The sequence below is a fragment of the Peromyscus californicus genome, unplaced genomic scaffold, assembly GCF_007827085.1.
Source record: "Peromyscus californicus insignis strain IS unplaced genomic scaffold, ASM782708v3 Scaffold_11__1_contigs__length_118956290, whole genome shotgun sequence".
Taxonomy (NCBI): domain Eukaryota; kingdom Metazoa; phylum Chordata; class Mammalia; order Rodentia; family Cricetidae; genus Peromyscus; species Peromyscus californicus.
Window position 1 is genome coordinate 41,885,583 of NW_026294402.1, and position 21,951 is coordinate 41,907,533.

The 21,951-nt window shown below is 44.5% G+C and overlaps 1 protein-coding gene across 7 annotated transcripts in view; it reads left to right on the top strand.

Annotated features, from left to right (window-relative positions):
• Window positions 1-327: 327 nt before the first annotated feature.
• Window positions 328-21,951, top strand: part of Cadm1 (cell adhesion molecule 1) — a 337,201-nt gene continuing 315,577 nt past the window's right edge. For 4 of the 7 annotated variants that reach the window (XM_052759291.1, XM_052759331.1, XM_052759309.1 and 1 more), the window contains exon 1: window positions 330-503. In XM_052759291.1, coding sequence (XP_052615251.1) covers window positions 371-503 — 133 coding nt within the window. In that variant the 5' untranslated portion in view covers window positions 330-370. Of the gene's footprint in view, window positions 504-21,951 lie in introns of all 7 variants that reach the window. The other 3 variants (XM_052759320.1, XM_052759277.1, XM_052759358.1) reach the window with 3 other exon arrangements.

Consider the following 21,951-nt stretch of genomic DNA (forward strand, 5'->3'; position numbering starts at 1 on the left):
TAATAAAGGTGCACAGAAGCTGGAGACCCGCCTCCTGGAGCCGCAGCCCCCTTCCCCCGCCTCCACGCCAGGCACGGGGCAGTACACTTTTTCCTCCACGGGGGAAGCTAAGCCGAATTTTAACGTAAACAGATTTGCATAGGCCCCTCCCATCGGCCCCGCCCCTAGGTGGCGCGGGCGCGCGGCCGAACGCTAGCGCCAGGGGGCGGGGTGGGGGAGGGGGCTAGTCCTTCGAGAGCCGGGTTGGGCTCGCGGCGCCACGATTGGTCGGTCCTGACTCCGCCTTTAGCGCATCTCATTAGCATCTCATTAACTGTCCGCTCGGGCTCGGGAGGCAGCCACCGCCGCCAGTCTGAGGCAGGTGCCCGACATGGCGAGTGCTGTGCTGCCGAGCGGATCCCAGTGTGCGGCGGCAGCGGCTGTGGCGGCGGCGGCAGCGCCTCCCGGGCTCCGGCTCCGGCTCCTGCTGTTGCTCCTCTCGGCCGCGGCACTGATCCCCACAGGTAGGTTGTGGGCACCGGCGGATTGGTCCCGAAATACCCCCCCCCCGGGCACCCCCAGGAGCCGTAGCTATGGAAGGGGGGACGTTTCCATGACAACCTCCCCCCACTTCCTAAATCCGAAGCGGCGGGAGCGTGGCAAGGAAAGTCGGGGCTGCGATGGAAAGGGCTGAGGGGTCGGCGCCCCTTCTCTCCTGCCCGCCGGCTGCGGATGGGCGCCCTCAGGGATGGCTGCACCCACACCTCTTCTTCCTGGCGTAGCGCGGGGTGCCGAGTGGAGTGGGCTTGGGGGGCCAGGGGCTAGCGCGTGGGGGAAGGGAAGCCCTCGGAGGCGCCCCGAACCTTCCGGACCCTCCGAAAACTCGCTCTTGTCCCTGGAACTTGCAGGTCCTCCCCATGTCCCCAGGCTTAGCCTTCGTCCCCTCCGTTCCAGCTCGGCCCCCCGGTCGATTCTCCATTTCCCCGAAGCTTTCTCCCCGCGGGTCCCCAGGACATCCCCACAGCCGTGTCCTCTCCCCCGCTTGCCCGCGCTCTGCAGGTCCCCCGCCCCAGAGCTGCACGCCTCTCGTGTTTCCCTCCAGCCGAACGCAGCCCCTCGGCCCCCTCCGCTGGGCTGCGGGTCGGCTTGGCTGGAATCCAGGCAGGGAAAGTTCCCGGCTCGGGGGCGGCCGCTCGTCGCCGCGGCTGCAGAAGGGGCTCCTGGTGCCTTCAGCCGGTCCGCGCCACGAAGGCCTCTGCCGCGAGTGGGGATCCGGGATTTCCCGGCTGCGCGTCCTTCGGGCAAGCGGCCCGCAGGTGGTGGCGGGGGCGTTCGCGGCCTCTGCGGCCCGGCGCGCGCCCTGCGGGCCTCGGGGCGCTCCCCGCGTGGCCGGCCGTCTTGAGAATCTGCCCGGGTGGCGGCTCTGCGAGCGCCGCGCCTTCCCTGAAGACGCCGAGCGCTTGGCAGGAGCCCCGCGTGTGGCTGCCCCTGTGCCGGGCGCGTTGGCGCGGTCGGGAAAGAAGAGGGCAGTGTTTGCATTTGCTAACAAAAGGGAGCCGGAGCTCTTCCCCACCGGAGAGGCCGGCCGCGCTGCGCCCGCCTTCCCGCCACCTCGCCGCTCTCGCCCGCCGCGCGGCGTCCCCATGCGGCTGTGCCGCCTGCCGCTGGCTCCAGGCGGCCGGCGGGACCGAGAGGCACCGGGCGGTGGCGAGCGGGCGGGTGGCCGTGCGCGAGGGGATGCGCTAGGGCTCTGAGCCTGCAAAAACCCTTCCTTGCAGCTCCGAGCTGCAGGACCTGGGAGCAACAAGTGGTGGAGGACGCCGCGAGCTCAGCCCCCACCTGCGGAGCCCCCAGCCCGGGAGGATGCTGCGCTGGGACCAGCGTGCGGTTCCGGGGGCGCCTCTCTGCTTGGGTTGTGTCTTTTGTTTACACGCTAGAGGACACATAGTTATGTAAACACCGCAGGAAACACGTTGGAGATAGGGATGCTTGGGAGTGCTAGCTTCGGATTTAGGGGATGCCAGGTTGGTTGACTTACCCCCCTCAAAAAAAAATATATATGTAAAAAACAGGCTTTCGGAGGAGCTCATCTTGAAGAACCCATTGAGGCTCTAAGGGTGGGATCCTGGCAGCACCTTCCATTCCAGCTTGAGAATTTTGTCTTCCATGCTACAGTCTGTCTCCGGATGTTTATATATTTTTCTTCTGTGAATTCTTAATTTATGAGTTATGAGATAATTAGGTTTAGCCGAAGCCCGTGTGGTTACAACTTAATTTCTGGTGATGCCACTGACTGGAAGGGTTCGATAGAGTGTTCCCGAAAGAGATCCCTCATGCTGCATTGTAAAAAGCGCCACTGTCAGTTAAACGTGAGCGTGAGTAAAGGCTGGGTAACTGGCGCATTACAGAGGCAACAATAGACTTGTATTGGCTGCAGAATGAAGGGTGGGGGTGGGAAGCGCTGGCCCGGGATACTGCCTTTCGACTAAAAATGGGAACCATGTAATGCCACTAAACCAGCAGAGTAGGATTAGATTTTGCCTCCCTTGTCAAGCCTGCTCATTGAAGGCACCGGGTAGTAACAACAGTACTATATTTGTACTATCTCTCGGTGAGAAGTTGCCTTCCCCGTGAGAGATGTGTGCTGACTTAGAAAGGAACGGTCTGGAACTCAACCGTGCATGTCAAAGCTACAGGAAAATTCTGTTGCCAGTTACCATGGAAGCAGCTTCTTGCTCTTGTGTACATCCCTGTTTGTACGCCGCTTATCAGATTGTGTTCAAATTAGAAAGTAATTGGGTTTGATTTGTAGTGAGGGGATGAGATGACTTTCTTTAATTTTTTGAATGTGTGTGTGTGTATGTGTGTATGTGTGTGTGTGTGTGTGTGTGTGTGTGTGTGTGTGTGTACACTTTGAGAGATGGTCTTGGCCAAGCCCTAGATTCCATATTGCAGGGGTCAATTTCAGGTGGGCACCGAAAGACTTCTTTTCCTCGGATGTTAAGTTAAAGCTTTCTCAGGGGCCTTTGCTTCTCATCCCCTGGTTTAAAGAAACCTGTTGGTGCTGCTACCTTCTGACTTCATTAGGCTTGTTTGATTCTCATCCTTGCTGAGAAAGCCAAGTCCCGCTATTGTGTATTGAAGTTCTGGTTCGGTTGCCTCTGTAACTGAAGCCATCCTGCCTGCCCCCCACCCTCACTCCCATCCCTGAGAAAATCTACTCCCATCTCTCCTGTAATGTTGGGATGAAACAGACCTGTATGAAATGCAGCCCAAACAGGATTGCCTGTACTGTGTTAATCACTCCTGTTATGTTTAAGGCAGGCATGCTGCTGTTTGGGACCCTGAAGGAACCTGCAAGTAGATCACCCCGTTCTGTTCTTACCCTTTTGAGGATTAGAGAAGATGGTTGATGAGTAGGGATTTGTGGGGGTGGCAGTTAGTCCCGGCTTGCTCTAGCCGATTGGGACTTGGTTGGAGCTTGGTTGGAGCTTGCATACCAGGGACAGGGACTTTGCAGAAGTGACGCCCTGCTATTGTTGCCTTTCCCTGCATCAAATTGAATAGTCACAGGGGGGCCTTGCACTTGCCTGTGATAGCTTCGATAAAATATCCCTCATTAATGCCACTTTATATTTACAGTGTGTCACTGGAGACGCACAAGGCTTCATTTAGTGACTTGTGTGACGAGACAAGCTTGCATTATTTGCCCGGGACATTTTGGAGGAACAAGAGACCCATTGAGCAATCTTTTGAAATGAACAAATACGAAAAAGGGGGGAATAAAAGAGCAGGCAGTTCTCCGGAACAAAGAGCTTTATTCATATGGATGTTGTACATGCTTTATCCAGTTTTCCCCAGTGGCTCTCCCGGTGAAGGGGAGTGGGACAGGGAAGGTGATAACAGGCAGGGAGGCACTCCGGCTTCCTCTTTTACTTCCTGACTTCCTATTCTTCCCGGAATAGTTGCTTCCCTACTCACTGCCTGCTTCTCATCTGCACTCCCTCCCAAGCCCCAGAACACAACAGGCTCTCAGGTTTCAAAGGAGATTTTGAAATCTTTTGTGCCATTGTTGGCTCTCATCGGAAGAAACTGCTAGGTCTAGCTACCTGTTGACTGATCAACATTGGACAGTGTACTGGGTGAAGGGAAAGAAATGTCACTTTTCTATGACATGTGTCATGATAGTGAATGTCAGAATGGTAGGTAAGGTGTCTTGCAATTATCATGTTAGCCTCTCTGTGTTTATTTTTAATGGTGTTGTTAAAATGAAAATCCCAATTTTTAAAAATCATTATTAATGGTGCTTTTGGATTTTATTTTAAACTTTATCCCATACCTGGTACATTTCAGCTTTATAGATGATTTTTTTCCTTTTAATTCTTTAACCTCTATTGTTAAGCAATTTTTTTCTTTAAAATTTATAGTACTATGAAGATCAATGCTATGAGACTCATTCTTATTGGGTCTGTGTATGTGGTATTTTAAAGCTAATTGGCCACATAGAGTTTATATTTAATTTTTTAGTGTTTTGATTGATTGATTGATTGCACGCGCGTGTGTGTGTGTGTTTGTGTGTGTGTGTATTTAACAAAAGGACCATTTTTATGTGGGTATTTCTTAGAAGGGGCCAAACTAATTGATACTGTGGATTGAATGGAAATTGGCCACATAGGAAGAAAATTTAAAAGGAAGAAATCCAAAGAATTAAAAATGCTGTATATCTTTCTTTGGAAGAAAGCTACTGACCATTATGCTGGGCATTTTTAACAGAAAATCCAGCACAGAAAGGAGAAATCACACAGCGACATCTGTTGCAGAACTGAAAATTTGCTGCTTTGAGATGGAAGCAATTAGCCCCGTGTAACCACCTAATAGTATCAGAGTATGTGTGCTGACACAAATATGAACATGTGCACATTTACATTTGCACACACACGTTATACAGAGGCTCACATATTCAAATTAAAGTACAAGAAAATGTAACCTTGGAGTGCCGAAGTGCCTTAAAAACTATTAGAGATTCTCATGATTATAGAACCGTTGAAAAGGAAAGATAATTGCCATTTTCTTAGGAAATACCATTGTTTTCAGGTAAGGCCGCTGAAGCTCAGCTGAACTGAGGCTGAATTAGCTGTAGATCTTGGATGGGGATGGGTCCCTTGACGTCCAGCCAGTGGACCTTCTGTTCTTCCTCCTGGCAGGGATGCCCAGACAGAGATACGGATCATGGGAGGATACTACCTTGGCTGAAACCATTTTGTATTCTGAAGGCAGCGAGATTAATTGTTTGCTCTAGGTAATAAGCCCATGGATCAGAAGGAGTGACCTCTGGAAAGAAAGGACCAGCTCTTGGTACCTTTGCCTTTAGTGTTGACAAATGATTCTGCAACCTCTGGACTTGATTTGGCAGCCACTGCGCGGATGTCGTCCAAAGTGCCTTCATATGGGAGACTGCTGGGCTGTGTTGTTGTAATAAGTCAGAGGCGAAAGCTGAGCTTCAGGACGCTCGCTCATGTTTTGGTTTTTAAGAATTTCATTCTTCTTTTCTGAAGTCTAGAACAAGAGCCTACCTTGATTTTCTTTGTGGGTTTTCCTTTGTCATTTGCAGAGAAAAAGCTAAAGGGAGTATTTTCTTTTCCTTCAAGGGAAACATTTTTTTTTTCAGGATGACTTTCATATTGGTCTTACTTTCTCTCCTCCACCCCCAACTTGGTTCTGGGAAATTTCAAATATACACAAAAGCATAAAGGATGCCCTACTAAATTCTGCATGAAATCACCCAGTCTCAATAGTTACCCACCCTTACACATCTGTCCTCTCTGTGCTTTCCACTCCTCCCAGATTATTTTAAATAAATCTTGGACATCCTATAATTTTTCCACAGCCATTTCAGAATGAATCTCTAAGATGCAGCCTTCTTTCCTCACTCATAATTACAGTATTGTTATCTGAATTATACAGATTCTCAACTGGATATACAGACTCTTGCCTACTCCTCTTGCCTTTCCGAGGAAGGCGGAATGAAGGGTTGTCTCAGTGGGTAATGGCCAAGCAGACACTGGAGAATCAGAGCGATGACTGCTTGTGCTCAGGAGACCTTTTCCTGTGGTTTAGTTTATTTTGAGCATGGTTTTGTTTGGATCGGGTAAGATGAGTTTTATCACGGTGTAAATATGGTTGTGTAAATATGCAGTAATTGTGGCTAATCCCTCCACTGTGGCCTGTACCCTTGGCAAAAGTGGCCATTTCCAGTTGTTCCCATAATGAATACCCGCCAGCTGCAGGCTTTTGTAGGGAAAGCTTATTTTAGTTTGATGCCTGTGAGATACCCTATTCACACACACATACAGACAGATAGACAGACAGACACACACGCACGCGCACTCATGCTTGCACTCACGCACTCGGGCACGTTCCTTACAGTCCTTCATGGTATAAAGGCCATTGCATTTTGTGCATATATTGCTTAAAAGAAAAATGTCTTTTTCCATTTCTAACTGGCTGTTGATTTGAGTCTATAACTGAAATGGTGAAAATGCCTTCTATGGCATGAGAAGCCCATACTACGTACTGTGAGTACTCTGGTGTTATTTTTGTTAGTTGGCACTGAGGGATAACAGGGGAGAGAAAAGACTACTAATTGTTTTTCTCACTATTTGCCCCCATTGATTTAAAATATGATCTTAACGTTTCAGCTGGAAATGTTGGACAGCCTTAGTGTTTCTTTTCTGTTTCTTTTTACCCCTTGAAAATAAGTTGTTTCCATTTTCCAAAGTTTGTGACATGTGAGGTTGTCCATTCTCCCTCTTCCCCTCCATCCCTAAATCCTTTTCTTTTTGATTAAATTTTTTAAAAATATCTATTTTATTGTATGAGTGTTTTACTTACATGTGTGCTACATTCACCAAGTGTGTGCCCGGGTGGGTGCCTGGTGCCTACCGAAGTCAGAAGTGGGCATTAGATACCCTGGAACTGGAGTTAGGGATGGCTGTGAGTTGCCACGTGGGTGCTGGAAACTGAACCCAGGTCCTCTGCAAGAGCAACAAGTGCTCTTACCCTCCGATCTGTTTCTTCAGCCCCTTCACTTTTGATTTTAGTGAAGCTTCATTTTTGAAGGTTTCATTTAATACAGATACAAATCTGAAGCTTTTTGTTGTTCCCAACCGAACAAGAAATTACGTATAAGATGATGTTTCGGGGTCTGAGTGAACCTGGCCAGGAAAAAAACCCCTCTCCTGAGTTGGCCACTGGTCAAGTAAATACATGAAGGAATTTATACATCCAGGGCTCGGGGAATTTTACCAAAACGGGGTGGAAGAAAACCTTTGTCTGGAAGCCATCAATGAAGGAAGGAACCCACTGGAATGTGTATAATCATAAGTGATACCTCCTTGTGGAATTTCAGAAGCCGCAGTTCTTTTTCGGAGATTTAAATTGCAGGCTCTAGCCAGCAGCTGCTGTTGGGGTTAATGAACACTTTTTCTTTTTTTTTCTTTGAAGGTCTTCCAGTGCTTGTCCTCCAAAGCCTTGGTGCAGTTCTCCATGGACTAGGGATAGACAAAAGGGAGATGTAGGTATTTATATGGCCAAAATGATGTGTAGCCTTGAGGGTTATGCAAAAGAGAAACTCAGTGTTAAGTTGCCGAAAGCAGGTGCCAAGACAGCCTGTTGATGACTAGAGGGGGCCTGAGGGTCTTGAACAAAGTGATTACCTTAAGGAAGAACTGTGATGGGAATTAAAAAAAGAAAAAATCTCTTGTTAGATGTTGTACTGGAATCTAGTTACTTAACCCAGTATTTTGATCTAAATATTTCAGAGATGTTATGTTTGAAGTAAGTGCTATGAAGTATATTTAAATGCTACTCAGGGTTTGAAGTTGGTGTTCCAGTGAACGTGGACTTCTGCAAATGCTTAGAATAAATGTCTTGCTCTTGGCAGAGTTCTTTGGGAAGGTAGACTGTCTAACTTCCCCTCAGCTCTCTAGCACAAGACGACACCATCAAGTTAGAATTACGTTATGCCGTCCCTGGAGAGATGAGGACCGATCTGCCTGCAAATGAAGACCAACGGCCCGTCTCTCATTGTCTGCACCTACCTCTACATGGCTGGGATAGCATGCCCGAAGTGGACCTTTGCACTGTTCTGCCACTGATAACAGATTCCCTCAAAGACTACCTCATTACAGGGAACAATGCCACCATTACCTTAGCCCCTGTGTCCCCAAATTTGGAGCCCTTTCCCCTTCTCTACCCTTTTCATTATTACTATTGTCAGTTGAGACAGGGTCTTATGTTTCCAAGGCTTGCTTAAGAACTGGCTCTGTAGTCAGGGATGACCTTGAACTCCTGATCTTGCTGCTTTCATCTGCGACTACTAAGGTTACAGGTGTCTGTCAACCATACCCAGTTTATGGAGCACTGGAGATTGAACTGTGCTGCAGATGGAACCTAGGACATTGACGCAGACACTTTCCTGACCAAGCTAATTTCCTTAAATTGAAATTAAATGGGCCACATCGAGAAACTTAGTGGCCATATGCCGTGTCTTCCCAGAAACTACCTAGCCACTCCACTCTCCGAACACCGTTTCTGCTACTCAGAGGCTGCTCAAGGCTGTCTGCTGCAGTTCTAATCCTTTCAGGGCGGGATCATGGAGCTTCCCTTTCTGAAACTTAATCTCAAATTCTTGTTTCTTGCTTCAGATTCAATCTCCGCACTGTTTTGTCTTTAGGTGGTTCCTTCCTCAATTGCTCTCTCATTTCCTCTCTAATTGCCCTCATTTCTTATTACTTTTCAGCCCAATCCTGATGGGACTGGAAGACTGATGATTCTGCAGTGAAACTGAGGAAGAACGTGCTTGTGCCTATCAGCCTTCATCTGCTTGCTGTGCTTAAAACGACTCTGCTTTTCCTTTAGCTCTCTGTCTTGGCTCGTAGGTGAAGGATGGCTGGCTCTCTCCATCTCCTTTGAGAGTGTCTTTCATTTTAACCAACCTGTACTTTAAGGCTGGCCTTTCTTTTTCTGCTTTACAGGGGTGAGGGCTCTGTGTGTGTGTGTGTGTGTGTGTGTGTGTGTGTGTGTGTGTGTGTGTGTGTGTGTGTTTCTGTGTTTCTTGATACCAGTTAGCAACGGTGGATTGTGACAAAAGTTGTCACTATTTTGACCATAATTTTCATGGAATGTTTAAATATCAGAATATTGAAAATATATTGTGGCTGTTTGGTAGAGTCTGTTTGAATATATTGCTTCTCTATAGCCTAAAACAATGGTGTGAAGGACTTAAATTACAATCTGTCAAAACAATACTTTCAGCCCCAAGTGAAGTTCTTTCAAAGGAGGACCATTTCTCAAGGGTGAAAAAGCAAAATCAAAGGGCCTCGTCTGGAGCTACTGGCTTGGTATGAGATCAGCCACTGTGAAGGTGATCCAGGAAATGCCACCTTGCAGATGGCATCTTGATGCTTGCATCTGGTACATGTGGTTACCATGAAAAACCTACCTGAGAAACGGCAGGAGAATTCTCTTAATCCTGGGCCTCTATGGGCTAATGTTCAAACACAGTTGATTTGGGAGCAGAGCTGCTCACCTCAACACAGTCATGTCAGCTTTGCCAATTTTGTGGTAGCTCTGTTACTGTTTGGTAGGTAGTGCAGAGAACAAATTATCATTGGCTCAATAAACAGAAACATGGAGTTCTTGTTTCTCAGTGTCTCTGATGAACTTGCTGTCTTAGGGATCCTTTCAGAGGATCTGCTGTTACCATCTGCCATCCGCCTTGCCTTCAGTTTTCCTGTCTGGTAGAGTTCTTGCTGGTATACAAAGGTTAGCACTGGCATGATACAGTAGTGCAGCGTTGCATGGTCTTCTGATGTTCTGGAACAGCACTGGTGAGTGGGTTGAGGGTCAGACTGTGCTTGTGTATTTGGCTCTTTGCAGCATTTGCCCATGTCAAGACAAGCTGCCCAGTCAGCCTTGCAAATCATCAGCCTCATTCTTCTGATAGAATGGGAGCATCGCCTCATTTCTCTTGCAGAAACCCTTATTTAAACAAAGAAAACTTTAACGATACAGAGGAAAAAAAATCCAAGTTAATTTAGTACTAAATTACTGCTCAAATGGTTTTATCTCTTAAAAGGTTCAAGTAGAGATTAGCTTAAATGACACCCACTTTCACTTTTGCTTGTGCCTATCTTATGAGCGAGCATCTTTGTGAAGAGTCCCCTGCCCCTTGTCTCCAGCTTTGTTAGCAATCACATGAATGTTAGCTGTTTTTTTCCCCTGCTCGCTCCTGGAGCAGATCTCTCTATCCCTGGTCCAGGTTGGCAAGTGGAAGCCTTGCTTTAGGTTCCACAGCAGGAACATGAAGAATAGCAAAGCAGCCTGCCTTCCGGAATTGAAGCAGTTGAAGCAGAACACACACAGGGACATGTTTATGCTGGGAGTATGCATGTCTGTCCATCTCTTCATTAAAATATTTACCTAGTGGTGGTGGGTAGGTGGGTGATGCCTACTAATACATATTCATTTGTAACTCCCTTACATGTTAGGCAATATTGAAAAATTATGTTGAAAGGATTAATTCAATATGTTCTCAGTCTGCTTTGAGGGGAAGTGAAGGAATAAAGTGAGTGGAATCATGTAACATCAGAGAAACGGGGTGATTATAATCTAATTATCGGCTTTTAAACGTAGACTTTATTATTTTAATCAACCTCTTATATTGTATTTGCTATATTGAATAAAGACAGGGTACTGCTAGCCCATAAGGCTAGAATGAGGTAGAAAAGCGAACATTTGATTTATGAAAATGATTATTCAATGAGTATCTACTTTTATGCCAGGAAACTGTTGAGCATATTTCTGTCTTCCAAAAAGGTAGTTATATGTGTTCTTTTTTTTTTTCTTTTTCTCCCGCCAGTTCTTTCGGAAAATTTCAAAATCACAGGGAAATTGAAATGGGAGTACAATGACAATGCATATTTATAATCTACCTAACCTAGAGCCATCAGCTGTTAACATTTTGCCGATTTGTATTGTTGCCATCTCCCTAAATAATATATAAACATATATGCACAGTTTTCCTTTTTCTGAATCCCAGGAAAATGGATAGTAGGCATGATACTTGACTCTTGAATATTTGTCATGGAATTCCTGAAAATGAGATGATTTTCCTGTGGAGTTTCAGAAATGTTGCTACTATGCAATTAACATAACTCGACTGTTACCCAGTACCTAGGTCATCCTCAGGTTTGTCCTGTTGGCTCTGCAGCATTGTTTTAGCCTTCCCAGTACAGACCGTGAAGTCACCAGCAAACATACACTGGGTTTGGTTTTATGTGTCTGGGATCTTTCTGTCTAGAACCATTTCCCTGCTGTCCACCTTTTTCTCCTTTCCTTTGCTTCTCTTTTGTGGTGCTAGGGATCACCCTAGAGTTTCCTGTAAACTAGAATAGTGCTCCGTCACTGGGAGGCACCTCTCACCCCATTACAAGGATTTTTTAAAAAGAAGAGTCTTTCATGGCCTTGGCATTTTGAGTTTTGACATGCTGTTTTCTAGAATGTTCTGTGGTTGTACAGATTGTCTGATCCTTTTCCCCTGCTTTGGCTCAGATTAAGCATCTTGGGTGAGAATACTGTATAAGTTGACTGATTGTCATCTTGTAGCTTCTTGTCAATTTTCCCCTAGATCCTGGTTAAGCTTATCAATTTAATCACTTAGTTTAGGTAGATCAGATTTCTCCATTGTTGCCCCTTTGTAATTAAACACACAACTCTATGGTTTCAAACCATAATGCCTACAACTGAACCTAATGATCCCCCACCCCCATTCCTCCTTCTACCCTGAATGTTCCTGATGAAGTGTCTTGCTATCCTGGAGTTTGACTGGGCATGGTCTCAGGGTACTACTGCCTCCTTCACTGTTTTCTTCCCCTCTCAGAGTTAATAAGCCCCTCTCATCTTCATTCTGTAGATGAGGAAAGTAGATTTAAGTTGGTATAATAGCACCTTAATTGGTCCATTTACTTCTAGCCCCATCCCTTGTAATGCATCTTTAATACTGTTTCTGGATGGATCTTTCTGAAATACACATAGATTGTCACTTTCTAGCTTAAAATCCTTAAATGTGCTCTTGGCACTTTTAGGGCAAGGCTTCCTGATTCTGCATGGCCTTCAGAGTCTTTTATCACCTACCATGATGCTTCCTCCACTCTCCCCTCCTCCTCCCAGCCCTCCACACTTTTGGACTAGAGAAGTAAATGCATCCCCCGTGCCCCAAGAGCTTTCTTGCCTCCCCGCCTGATATGCATCACCAGTCTCTGGCTGATTCTTGCTATCTGGGTACCGACTCTGGAAGGAAATTTCCCTGACCGCTCAGCTTGGTTAGGTTGTATCTTATTGTTTTCCCTTTGTACTTTGCTCGGGGATTTTCCCAGCTTAGCTTCTTCCTTCCCATCAAACATCCTTCATAGAGTCCAGTCTCTGGTATGTACTTAGGGTATGTTTGTTTTTCTCCAGCTTCTTTCTATGGAGAGAAATGTCTCATTTCTTTACCAGCCTCAGGTTAGCAAATTTAAATTCCGTACAGAATGGCCTAAGTCGGCTGTTTCTTTTTCAGGTCTTATGTAATTTCCTAGGCAGGGAGATTATAATATTGTCCTTGCAATTTATTGCAGTTTCTCTGACTGTTCCATGAGATTTGATATTTAATTTTTTGCGTGTTGACATGTGTCCATGTGTTGTGGATGGACATGTGTCCATGTGTTTTGAACAGAGGAGTGATTTCTTATTTATATTGATAGCCTTAACAGCATTGAACCCACAGACCTGTGCATAGCACACGCTCAATGTGTTGAACCAGTGAATGAGTTGGATATTAGGTGCCCATTACAACTTTTCTACATCTTTTCAGCATGCACGTGGACAGGGGACATGAGGACACTAGTTCAGGCTTGAAGAATAACTTGAAAATCAACCAGTCCAAAGTGTGCTTATTCATTTGCCTGCTTCCAATATGTATGTGTCCTGCCCTTTGAATTCTCTTAGTTGGGATATATAATTTGTACCAGGCTTACTATTTACAAATTTAACTTAGTGGTTTTCCTATCACCAGCTTTTAGGGCTGGGATTCTCACAAGGGTTTGATTTTTCTCTCCTAATGGATGAGGAGCTGTAGTGTGCCTGACCATTTCAAAGCTTGAAGGACTAGCGTCTGGTGTTTGTTCATACTTGTTGGGCAATCACTGGAGAGATTTAGACTGCCAGCCCAGATAAGAGACTCTCTTCCCATTTATTTAGTCCCTCCACAGTCCTGGGATAGCTGGACTTTGAGTCATTGCTGAGGTTCTAACGGCAAAACCTAGAAACTTATCTTGGAGGTCATCTCCTCCTCCTCTTGTCAGCTTTCAGGAGAATCTTGTCTTAAATCCAAGATACGTTCTCAAAAGAGGTGGTGAACATAGGGAAATTTAAACCTCAGGCTAACAATTTTCCCTGTACGGTAATAAAGATGTATGTGGAGTCAGTGGCTGCAGAATCAAAAAATAGATCACAGTAATCGGATCACACATGAGAAATGGCTTGTTGCTGTGCTTAAAAACATGGGCAAGGCAGCGCGTTTTTTCTGGGGCTGTTTCCAGTCTTTGCAACTACATCGTTGGTAGGAATTAAGACTGAGGCAAAATGAAGCTTATAAAGTTAATTGCCTACAACTGGTCTCGTTTTAAACAGAAAGATTTCCTTTCAGTTATCAAGGAAGATGGGCAAATCTGCGTGCAGGAAGAGAGCAGAGTGCTTTCTGATGTTCCCTTGTAATTCAAAAGAAGTTTGGGGTTTAGTCTTTGCCTTGAGTGTTGAGGTGGAACCGCTCTAACGGGAGTTTATTGCTGTAATATTTTTTAAGTATATTTGTAACCCTGATGTACTGTGACCTTGTGAGGGTGTGGGAGAGCAGGGGGCGGCCAGCTCTCTTTCTCACTGTCAGAAGTGGTGCCTACTTATTACCCTAGCAGGCTGGGGAGGGAGGACTTGATTTTTATGGCTTCTTTCTCCAGCACTGTCTTCACAGTCACAGCTATCCACTGAGACTCCTCCTCCCTCCCCGCCCGCCTGAGGCTTGCATCCAGCCTGGGCTGTGTCTGCTGCTTTAAGTACTTTGAGTGATGGGGAGCATGGTGTTTTACGGCTGCTTCTCCTGTAGCTCTGTACGTTCCACAGCTTGGGTTGCTTGGGCATTGTGAGTGGTTTACACAATGAGTTGAAGTTTGGAGAGGAATGACAATTTCCCTTTACTTCTTCCACGGGCCAAGTTCTCCGTCGTGGTAGATGGTTTTTTCAGGGATTGCCCTTTTGAGAAATCTTTTAAGTTGAAGGCATTAAACCTCTTTTTTCCCTTACCATAATTCTTCAAAGAGATATCCTTATCATTGTGACCTACTGTCAAGTTAATAATGATTTGATGGCAATATCCAAGAAAAATTACACCTTTGTAATACAAATTTGGCCAGTGTATTAATGTATAGTATATGGCTGGTATTACCCAAGAAGAAAAGATGAGTTAATTTGTTTCTTTTGGAATTAGGTGGTGAATGCATCAAGTGTCCTTTTTTGAAACAATTACATCTAGATCCTGTCTGCAGGATTGCTTATTTCATTATTCTGGTCATTTGCATGAAAACAAGCTGATGATTCTTTAAATAACATGTTGGTTCACTTTCCTTTTCATCCAGGATTGCTATTCTGTTCTCATCCATTCATGCAGGAGCATGAATCAATTAAAAAACTTTGAATTTTAGACTAACGTAGTAACAGACTTTACTTCACCCGTTTTTAGCCAAAAATGATCTCCCATTTTCATATTAATTTACCTGTGGTTACATCTCTTTATTCTCACTTCACAAGGTGAGTGCATACAAAGATATATTTTAATAGAATATTTTCTGGGATTTTAGGCTTTAAAAAAATGAGGTCATCACCTTCAAGATTTTGACCTGAACTTTCCATGAACTAAAGGAACATGAAAAGGAGGGGGGGGGTATATAATATACTTATAATAGAGCAACTGATTAAAGCTAAATTTCTTTTTTAACATTTATCTGGTGCTGGTGCTCAAAGCAATTCCATTTCAGCATGAGAAGCCCTCTACTTCTGTATCTGATCTACCCGAAATGTACTTTCTGGAGAAAGTACTTTGCTTTTTTTCTTACATGTTTTGTTTCATTTTGTTTTAAAGTTTTGTACAAGTGGTTCAAACAAAATGATTCCTTCACATTCAAAATAGCAGGCCAGAGAGGAGAAAGCTGTGTGTACTGAGCAATCATGAGGGCTGAGGCTATCCTCATAGGCCGTGTTGTAGAGTGCTTACCTGTCTGACATTTCCTCTCTTCCCATTTTCTTTTGGGTCCCATAAGATGTGGCTGTGGCCACAGCAGAGAAGGGCAGGAGTTGAGATTTTCCATCACGTGGATGCCTGTCTTCCTTCAAGAGAGAACTAGCCAGGAATGGGAGTGTCGCAAAGGCTTTCCATTGAAATAAACTTCTAAAAATGCAGGAAAGAGTTCTACTGAGTAAGAGGTGAAGACCAGAGATGTGCCAGCTTGAGGAGGGCTATCTGACTAAAGGCTTATGGGTAAAAAACTGGAAATGGCTAGTGGGAAATGGAATTAGCAAAAGATAAGGTGGGGTGTGGAAAACCTTGGAGTTTGAGTTTACATTAAATTTAGAAAGCCATTTGGAGCTAATGAAAGCTTTTTGAATAGTGAATTAAAACCAAGTTTTGTTTAGGATGTGGATCTGGGAGTGATTAGAAATTGAGAGATTTGATTAGACAGAGCGTACTAGGTTGGGGAATAATAGTTCAGATTCTAATGAACGTTTTAAGTAGGGCAGTGTTTGAAGAGTGGAGGCAAAACTGACTGGATTTGGTGGCTGACTGGAAAATGGGAATTGAGGGAACATAAAGACGGACTCTGATCTTGAGTTTTAGTGACTGGGAAAATGGCTGTTCCAGTTAAGATATAGAAATAATAAATAGCCGGGCGGTGGTGGCGCACGCCTTTAATCCCAGCACTCGGGAGGCAGAGCCAGGCGGATCTCTGTGAGTTCGAGGCCAGCCTGGACTACCAAGTGAGTTCCAGGAAAGGCGCAAAGCTACACAGAGAAACCCTGTCTCGAAAAACCAAAAAAAAAAAAAAAAAAAAAACCCAGAAATAATAAATAAAGTTAGTAACCTTGGGTTGAACATGTTATTTAAGCTGTTAGCGACATGTACAGGAGAAATGTTTAGGAAGCAGTTTGAAATATAGTTCCTAAATTTGTGAGAGGACTTGAGAGTAGAGCTGGAGATGTGGATTTGAAAGACCCTGCTAAGAAATGTGTTAATTTTCCAGTAGGTGTAAGGCCTGTTAGGGCAGGGATGTGTGTGAGAGCCCAAACGAGGTAGGTGTTGTGGGGACAAGATGAGGAACACTTGGTGGACACCAGGAAGGACTAATCAGAGGCTTGGAAGATACGTGATGGAGAAGGAAGGGCTAAGGGGTGGGGAGCATTGAGATGGAAGTGTCTTCACTGAGGTGCCAGGTGTCATGAAGGTTACTGCCATCCAAGAGAAGTCTTCACCAGAGAGAAATGTGTTGTCTTGAATGTAAAGGAAATTTGAGGAAAGTCCTGTAAGCTAATGGAATGAGACCTGAATGCCATAGTATGCAGTTCCGGTATGACAAGGCCAGAACCAGGTCCCAGTTGTTTTGATTTGTATAAAGAACCATGGAAAAGCCAGGCATAGTGATGCACGGTAGGCAGAGGTAGACAGATCTCTGCAAGTTTGAGGCCAGCCTGATCTACATAGTGAGTTCCAGGACAGCCAGAGCTATGTAATGAAAGACCCTGTCTCCAAAAACCAAAACAGAACAACAACAAAGAACTACGGAAAGTCTGATCAGCCTGTCTGTACCACCTAAATGAATTAAAATCATTTAGGTTTTCATGTTGAATAAAGAATGAGGTGTGAAGCTCACAACTGTCCTTGTATTTCGTGTGATGAATGGCAGCTTTGGCCGACTTAAGCATGAAGTGAGGATGGCTGGGAACTGTGTCTGAAAGTGTGCTGCTTTAACAACCACCACCAGAGAGCAACACAAATCCTAGTGTAGCGTGGAAAGCACTTTCAGGATGGCAGGAGGAATCAAGAGCATTAACGGCCACTACTAGTCTTTGGGTAAAGGAGTGTCTGCAACCCTGGTTTTCAGCTCACTGTGAAAAGGCGGGAAAGGCCGCAAAGGGCTCCCATCTCAGTCCTTTTTGTTGCTGTGACAGTATCCAAGGCTGGGTCATTTATAAAGAGAAGAGATTTATTTTGACTCATGGTTCTGGAAAGCCAAAAACATGGTGTTGGCGTCTGCTCAGCTACTGGCGCACACTTCATGTTGACAAGACACATGGGCACACTAGAAGGAGGTAAACATAGGAGGTAACATTTCTTTGAAATAGCTAACTCTCCTGAGATTTAATCTGTAATTCAGCTGGTGAAGAGAGACATTAATTTCTGTGGAAGTTACTGACTCCCAAGACCATTATGCTGGCAACCCATTTTAAATAGAAACTTTGGTGATGAAAACCACTTCTAAACCATAGCAGTTCCTTAGCACACATCAATCAGTAGGGGACGTGCATTGAATTGGCATTTTGGAGCAGTTTAATGTACAGTTGAGTAGAGAGATGTAGCAACATGCCAAGTTGCAGGCTGAATTTCCCGAACTCTTCTCTGTACACTACACATAGTGGTAGGGCTGGAGACAGCTTAGTGGTTTAAGAGCACATACTGTTCTTGCAGAGGACCCAAGTTTAGTTCCCAGCACCCTCTTCAGGAGGCTCACAACTGCTTATAACTAGTTCCAGGAGATCAGTCACTGCTGGCCTCCAAGGACACTTACATTTAGGTGCACATACCCCCACCCCCACATACACATAATTGAAATAATAAAATAAAATCTTAAAAAATAAAAGATATATTTGCAAACATTTCATGATTTCCATTAGGAGGTGTCTGTCTTAACAGTGGCTTCATTCAGCAGCAGAACTCTGGATCTGCTGGCTAGGCCCGTTTTCTTTTTCTGGCCGTGCCTTTCTAGTGCTACCCTCTGGAGCATTCTGTGATGGTGGAAGTAGTCCCTATCTGTGTTGTGCACTTGAGTCATCACTGCTGACCTGTGACCATCAAGTACTGAAAACGGGCTTAGTCGCATTTCATTTTAATTTTAGTTTACATCTGAATAGCCACAGCCATGTTACCATATTTGACAAAATGGCAAACAAACAAACAAACACAAAACAACAGCAATAAAAGGTGAGAGGGTTTGAAAAAGGTTGTGTGTACAGTGGTCACTCGGGTTTAGTGGGGTTTCTTAAAGGTTGGGTTCAGCCACTGTGGGCACATGAACTGTGAATTTCTCTCTCACTCTCTTGATTTGTAGATTGAAAAGTCTCTGGAATATCTTCATTGTTCTTTCTTCATTTGAAAAATTATCATCTTTAGCCTTAAGAGGGGTGTAGGCCATCGAATGCACCAGCTTTGTCCTTAGGAAGCTCGGCCTGGAAGGTCACTGTTACGTGACTATATGGCCATTTGCCAACTCACATTGTGGTTTTTTCCCTTCTTTTTTTTTCTCTCTTCTTCTTTTTTTTTATGATGCTGAAAGTGAGTGAAATGTGAAAGAAACATTATTCATTTTAAATAGTTTTGACTGCCAGGTTAATGCGACTCTTAAGCGGAGCTTCATGAGGTCTGGCCATAGTAACTGCTTTTAACTTGATTTAAAGTTCTTAAACATCCTGAATTGCCTCACCTAATCTTTTTATACTGAACGTACAATTTTCAGGCTCTTTTTTTATTTTCAAATCCATAACTGACAGCTGCTCAACACCTCATTCAAATAGTTTTAAGAGTTTTAGAGAAAAGTTGGGACAGTCTGGATTTACTGACATCAGTTGGATTGAGATACTGTGGATTTAAAGATGATAGAGAGGGAGAGAGAAAAGTAGGAAATAATTATTGCATGTTCACTGCTTTCCCAATGACAGGGATTTGGAACCTAGTAACTGAGAAAATGAAGAAGCAGCAGAAGGACATTTGAGTAAACTTTGAAATCTTAACCTAAAAAGTAAAAATTCCTTTGCAAAACACAATTTGCCTGAAGTACTGCTTGTTTTATTACATTAAAACTGTGAACTCTAAGAAACATTGTGTATGTGTCAAACCTCAGTAGAGCCTTCTCTCTCTTTTTTTTTTTTCCTGGCATGCATCTCACAGATTCCTAGCTAACTCTTGAAGGGACTCGACTGTTTCCTGGGCATAGCATCTATTTCCCAGTTGAAATTGATCGTTGTATAAGAGAATGGTGTTGAAAGACCACCATTAGTCGTCCACTTCCACTCCTGCTAAGCGACTTGTAGTTCAACTCGGAAGTTACAGAAGCTCCAGAGTGTGCTGTTTATCTAAGATTTAAAACGCACGCGACTCTTAATTTTGTCTTTTTCTTCTAATGTGTTTTAAGTGGTGTGCCTATGGACTTACTGTGTACTGCATATTATGATGTGTACTAGCTGTGCAAAGATGAATTGTATGGAATCTATCCTATCAAGAGACACAGACTTGAGACTCTTAGGTACTAATAACCCTGTGTGCTCAGAGGCAGGAAGCAGAAGAGTCCAGCTGAAGTATAGGGCAGGGCTATCTACCCAAGGATGTTGACTTAATCAGGGAAGACTAGGGAGGGGTCTTGAAAGATAGACAGGTAGATGGAATGGTACAAATTGGAGTTTTTCTAAGTTGGGAGGTGATGGTGGAAAAACTTGGAAACATAAAAGGGGGATTCTGGGAACTACATGTAGTTCGCTATTTGTAAATTACTAAATTCAGAGCCTGAGGAGAAAAGTGGGTGAGGCAGCAACAGAATGGGAAGCTGGCGAGGTCCTCATACAAAGGTACACAGTAGTCAAATCATGAAAGATAAACTTGATAGAAATGGGTCTGGGCTTTGGGTGTTAGTCTGCGGAATATCGATGGGAGTGGGAGGTATAGACTGGGTAGGGAAGTTAGAGACCAGCAATAGGGTAACAGTTAGGAGAGGCTAGGGAACAGCAGCTGAGATGCTGAGAGCCTTGGCCAGGAACTGGCTGTGCAGCTTGGAAGGAAGTTGGTTTGGGGAAATGTTGGCTTGGCTAGGGAAGTTAGGTTAGGAAAAGGAAGGAGAGTCAATATGGATGGAGAACAATGGGGTTTTGTGTATATTTTAAATCAGAGACTTCATATATGAGGTACCACAGAGTGAGATGGAAGGTAAAAAGAAGGGAGTTAATCAGACCCACAGGGTCCTGATGAGGCTCAGGAGGGGCATATGCTTAAGGAGCCTGAATTTGTCCCGTGTGTATGTATGTATGTATGTATGTATGTGTGTGTGCGTGCATTTATTTATTTACTGTAAAATGAGGGTAATGGGAAGGGCCTAGAATTGTGGATGTAGGTAAGGTTGTCCCTGGCAGACTAATAACCCAAGGGAGGAAGGAGGATCTTTCAGGTAGTGCAGGAGCCTGTGTTGTGCCCATGAGAGATGGGACTAGGATGGGAGATATCTGGGAGGGCTTGATGTACCCTTGGACGGTACTCAGAAGATTGCAGGGGGCACACAGTTGAGGTTGGAAACTTTATGCTATAATGTCTCCAGTCTGCTTGGTTGTGCCTCAGCAGCAGACCGAATGTCCCCAGGTTAGCACTTTAATACTGGGGTGCTCTTGAAACCTTCTTTATAAGGAAGGAGGTGCATTATCTCTTTTCTGACTTTTTAACTTAAAAATTGTTGTGTGTTTGAGTATTTGCCTGCATGTATGTGTGTGCCATTTGGATGCCTTGTGTCTGTGGAGGCCAGATGAGGGCATCGGATCCCCTGGAACAAGAGAGCTGTGAGGGACCATGTGGGTTCTGGGAACCGAACCTGGATCTTCTATGAGAGCAACAGGTACTGTTAACCAATGAGCCATCTCTCCAGACCACATTAGTTACTTTCTTCTTACTGTGACCAAACACTGGACAAGTGCTGGAGCAGAGGAAAGTGTTCTTTTGGTCCATAGCTTGAAGTTCAGCTTGTTGTGGTTGGGATGTGTGGTGATGGCTAGCAGGAGCTACTCTCAGCTACGATGACAGGAGTGTGAGCATGTTTGCTCATATCTGTGCCAGTCAAGAAACAGAACATAAAGTGGGTGCCCACTATGAAACCTTAAGTTCCTCCTCCCCAGCAAATCCCTTCCTCCAGCTAGACTCCACCTTTTGAGGGTTTCTCAATGTCCCCATATAGTGCCACCAGCTGGGGACCAAGTGTTAAAGTGTGGGGGACAGGCTAGTATAAGGGACATACAGAGGGACTTGGAGAGCACTGAGGTCAACCTTAGCCTGTGGAGGAGCAACTGTCTCAGGAAAATAAGGAGCTTATCAAATAGATTCAAACCAGGGCTCAGACCCCACTGTGCTTTGTAGCTGAGTGTTGTCTCTCTGCTTGCTGTCTCATTGATAAGAATGATGACATCTTGTTATAAATTCTCTTCTATACATTTTTTCTTTTTCTTCCAATTTTTTTTTAATTTAAATTTTTTTTGGCCAGGTTCAAGCAGGAATAACTATACTCTAGTAGTCTAAAAGTAAGTAAACATATATTTTTCCCAAGAGGAAATGTCATTTGATTTGATGAGAATATTATTGGGACTTGTAATAAACTAGATTAAATACTGAATGAAGTGCTTGCTGTTTCTCTTGTTATAAACTGCTTAATTTCAAAGTCAGGTGGATTTATTTATAATTTATTCTAACTTTCATTTATTCTGTATTTCTGTTGACTCTATTTCAAGAGATCTAGTATGCAGCAGGGATTATGATGATGTAGCCATGGAGTATCCTCGTGTCTGTCAAGAAATGACATACAGAGA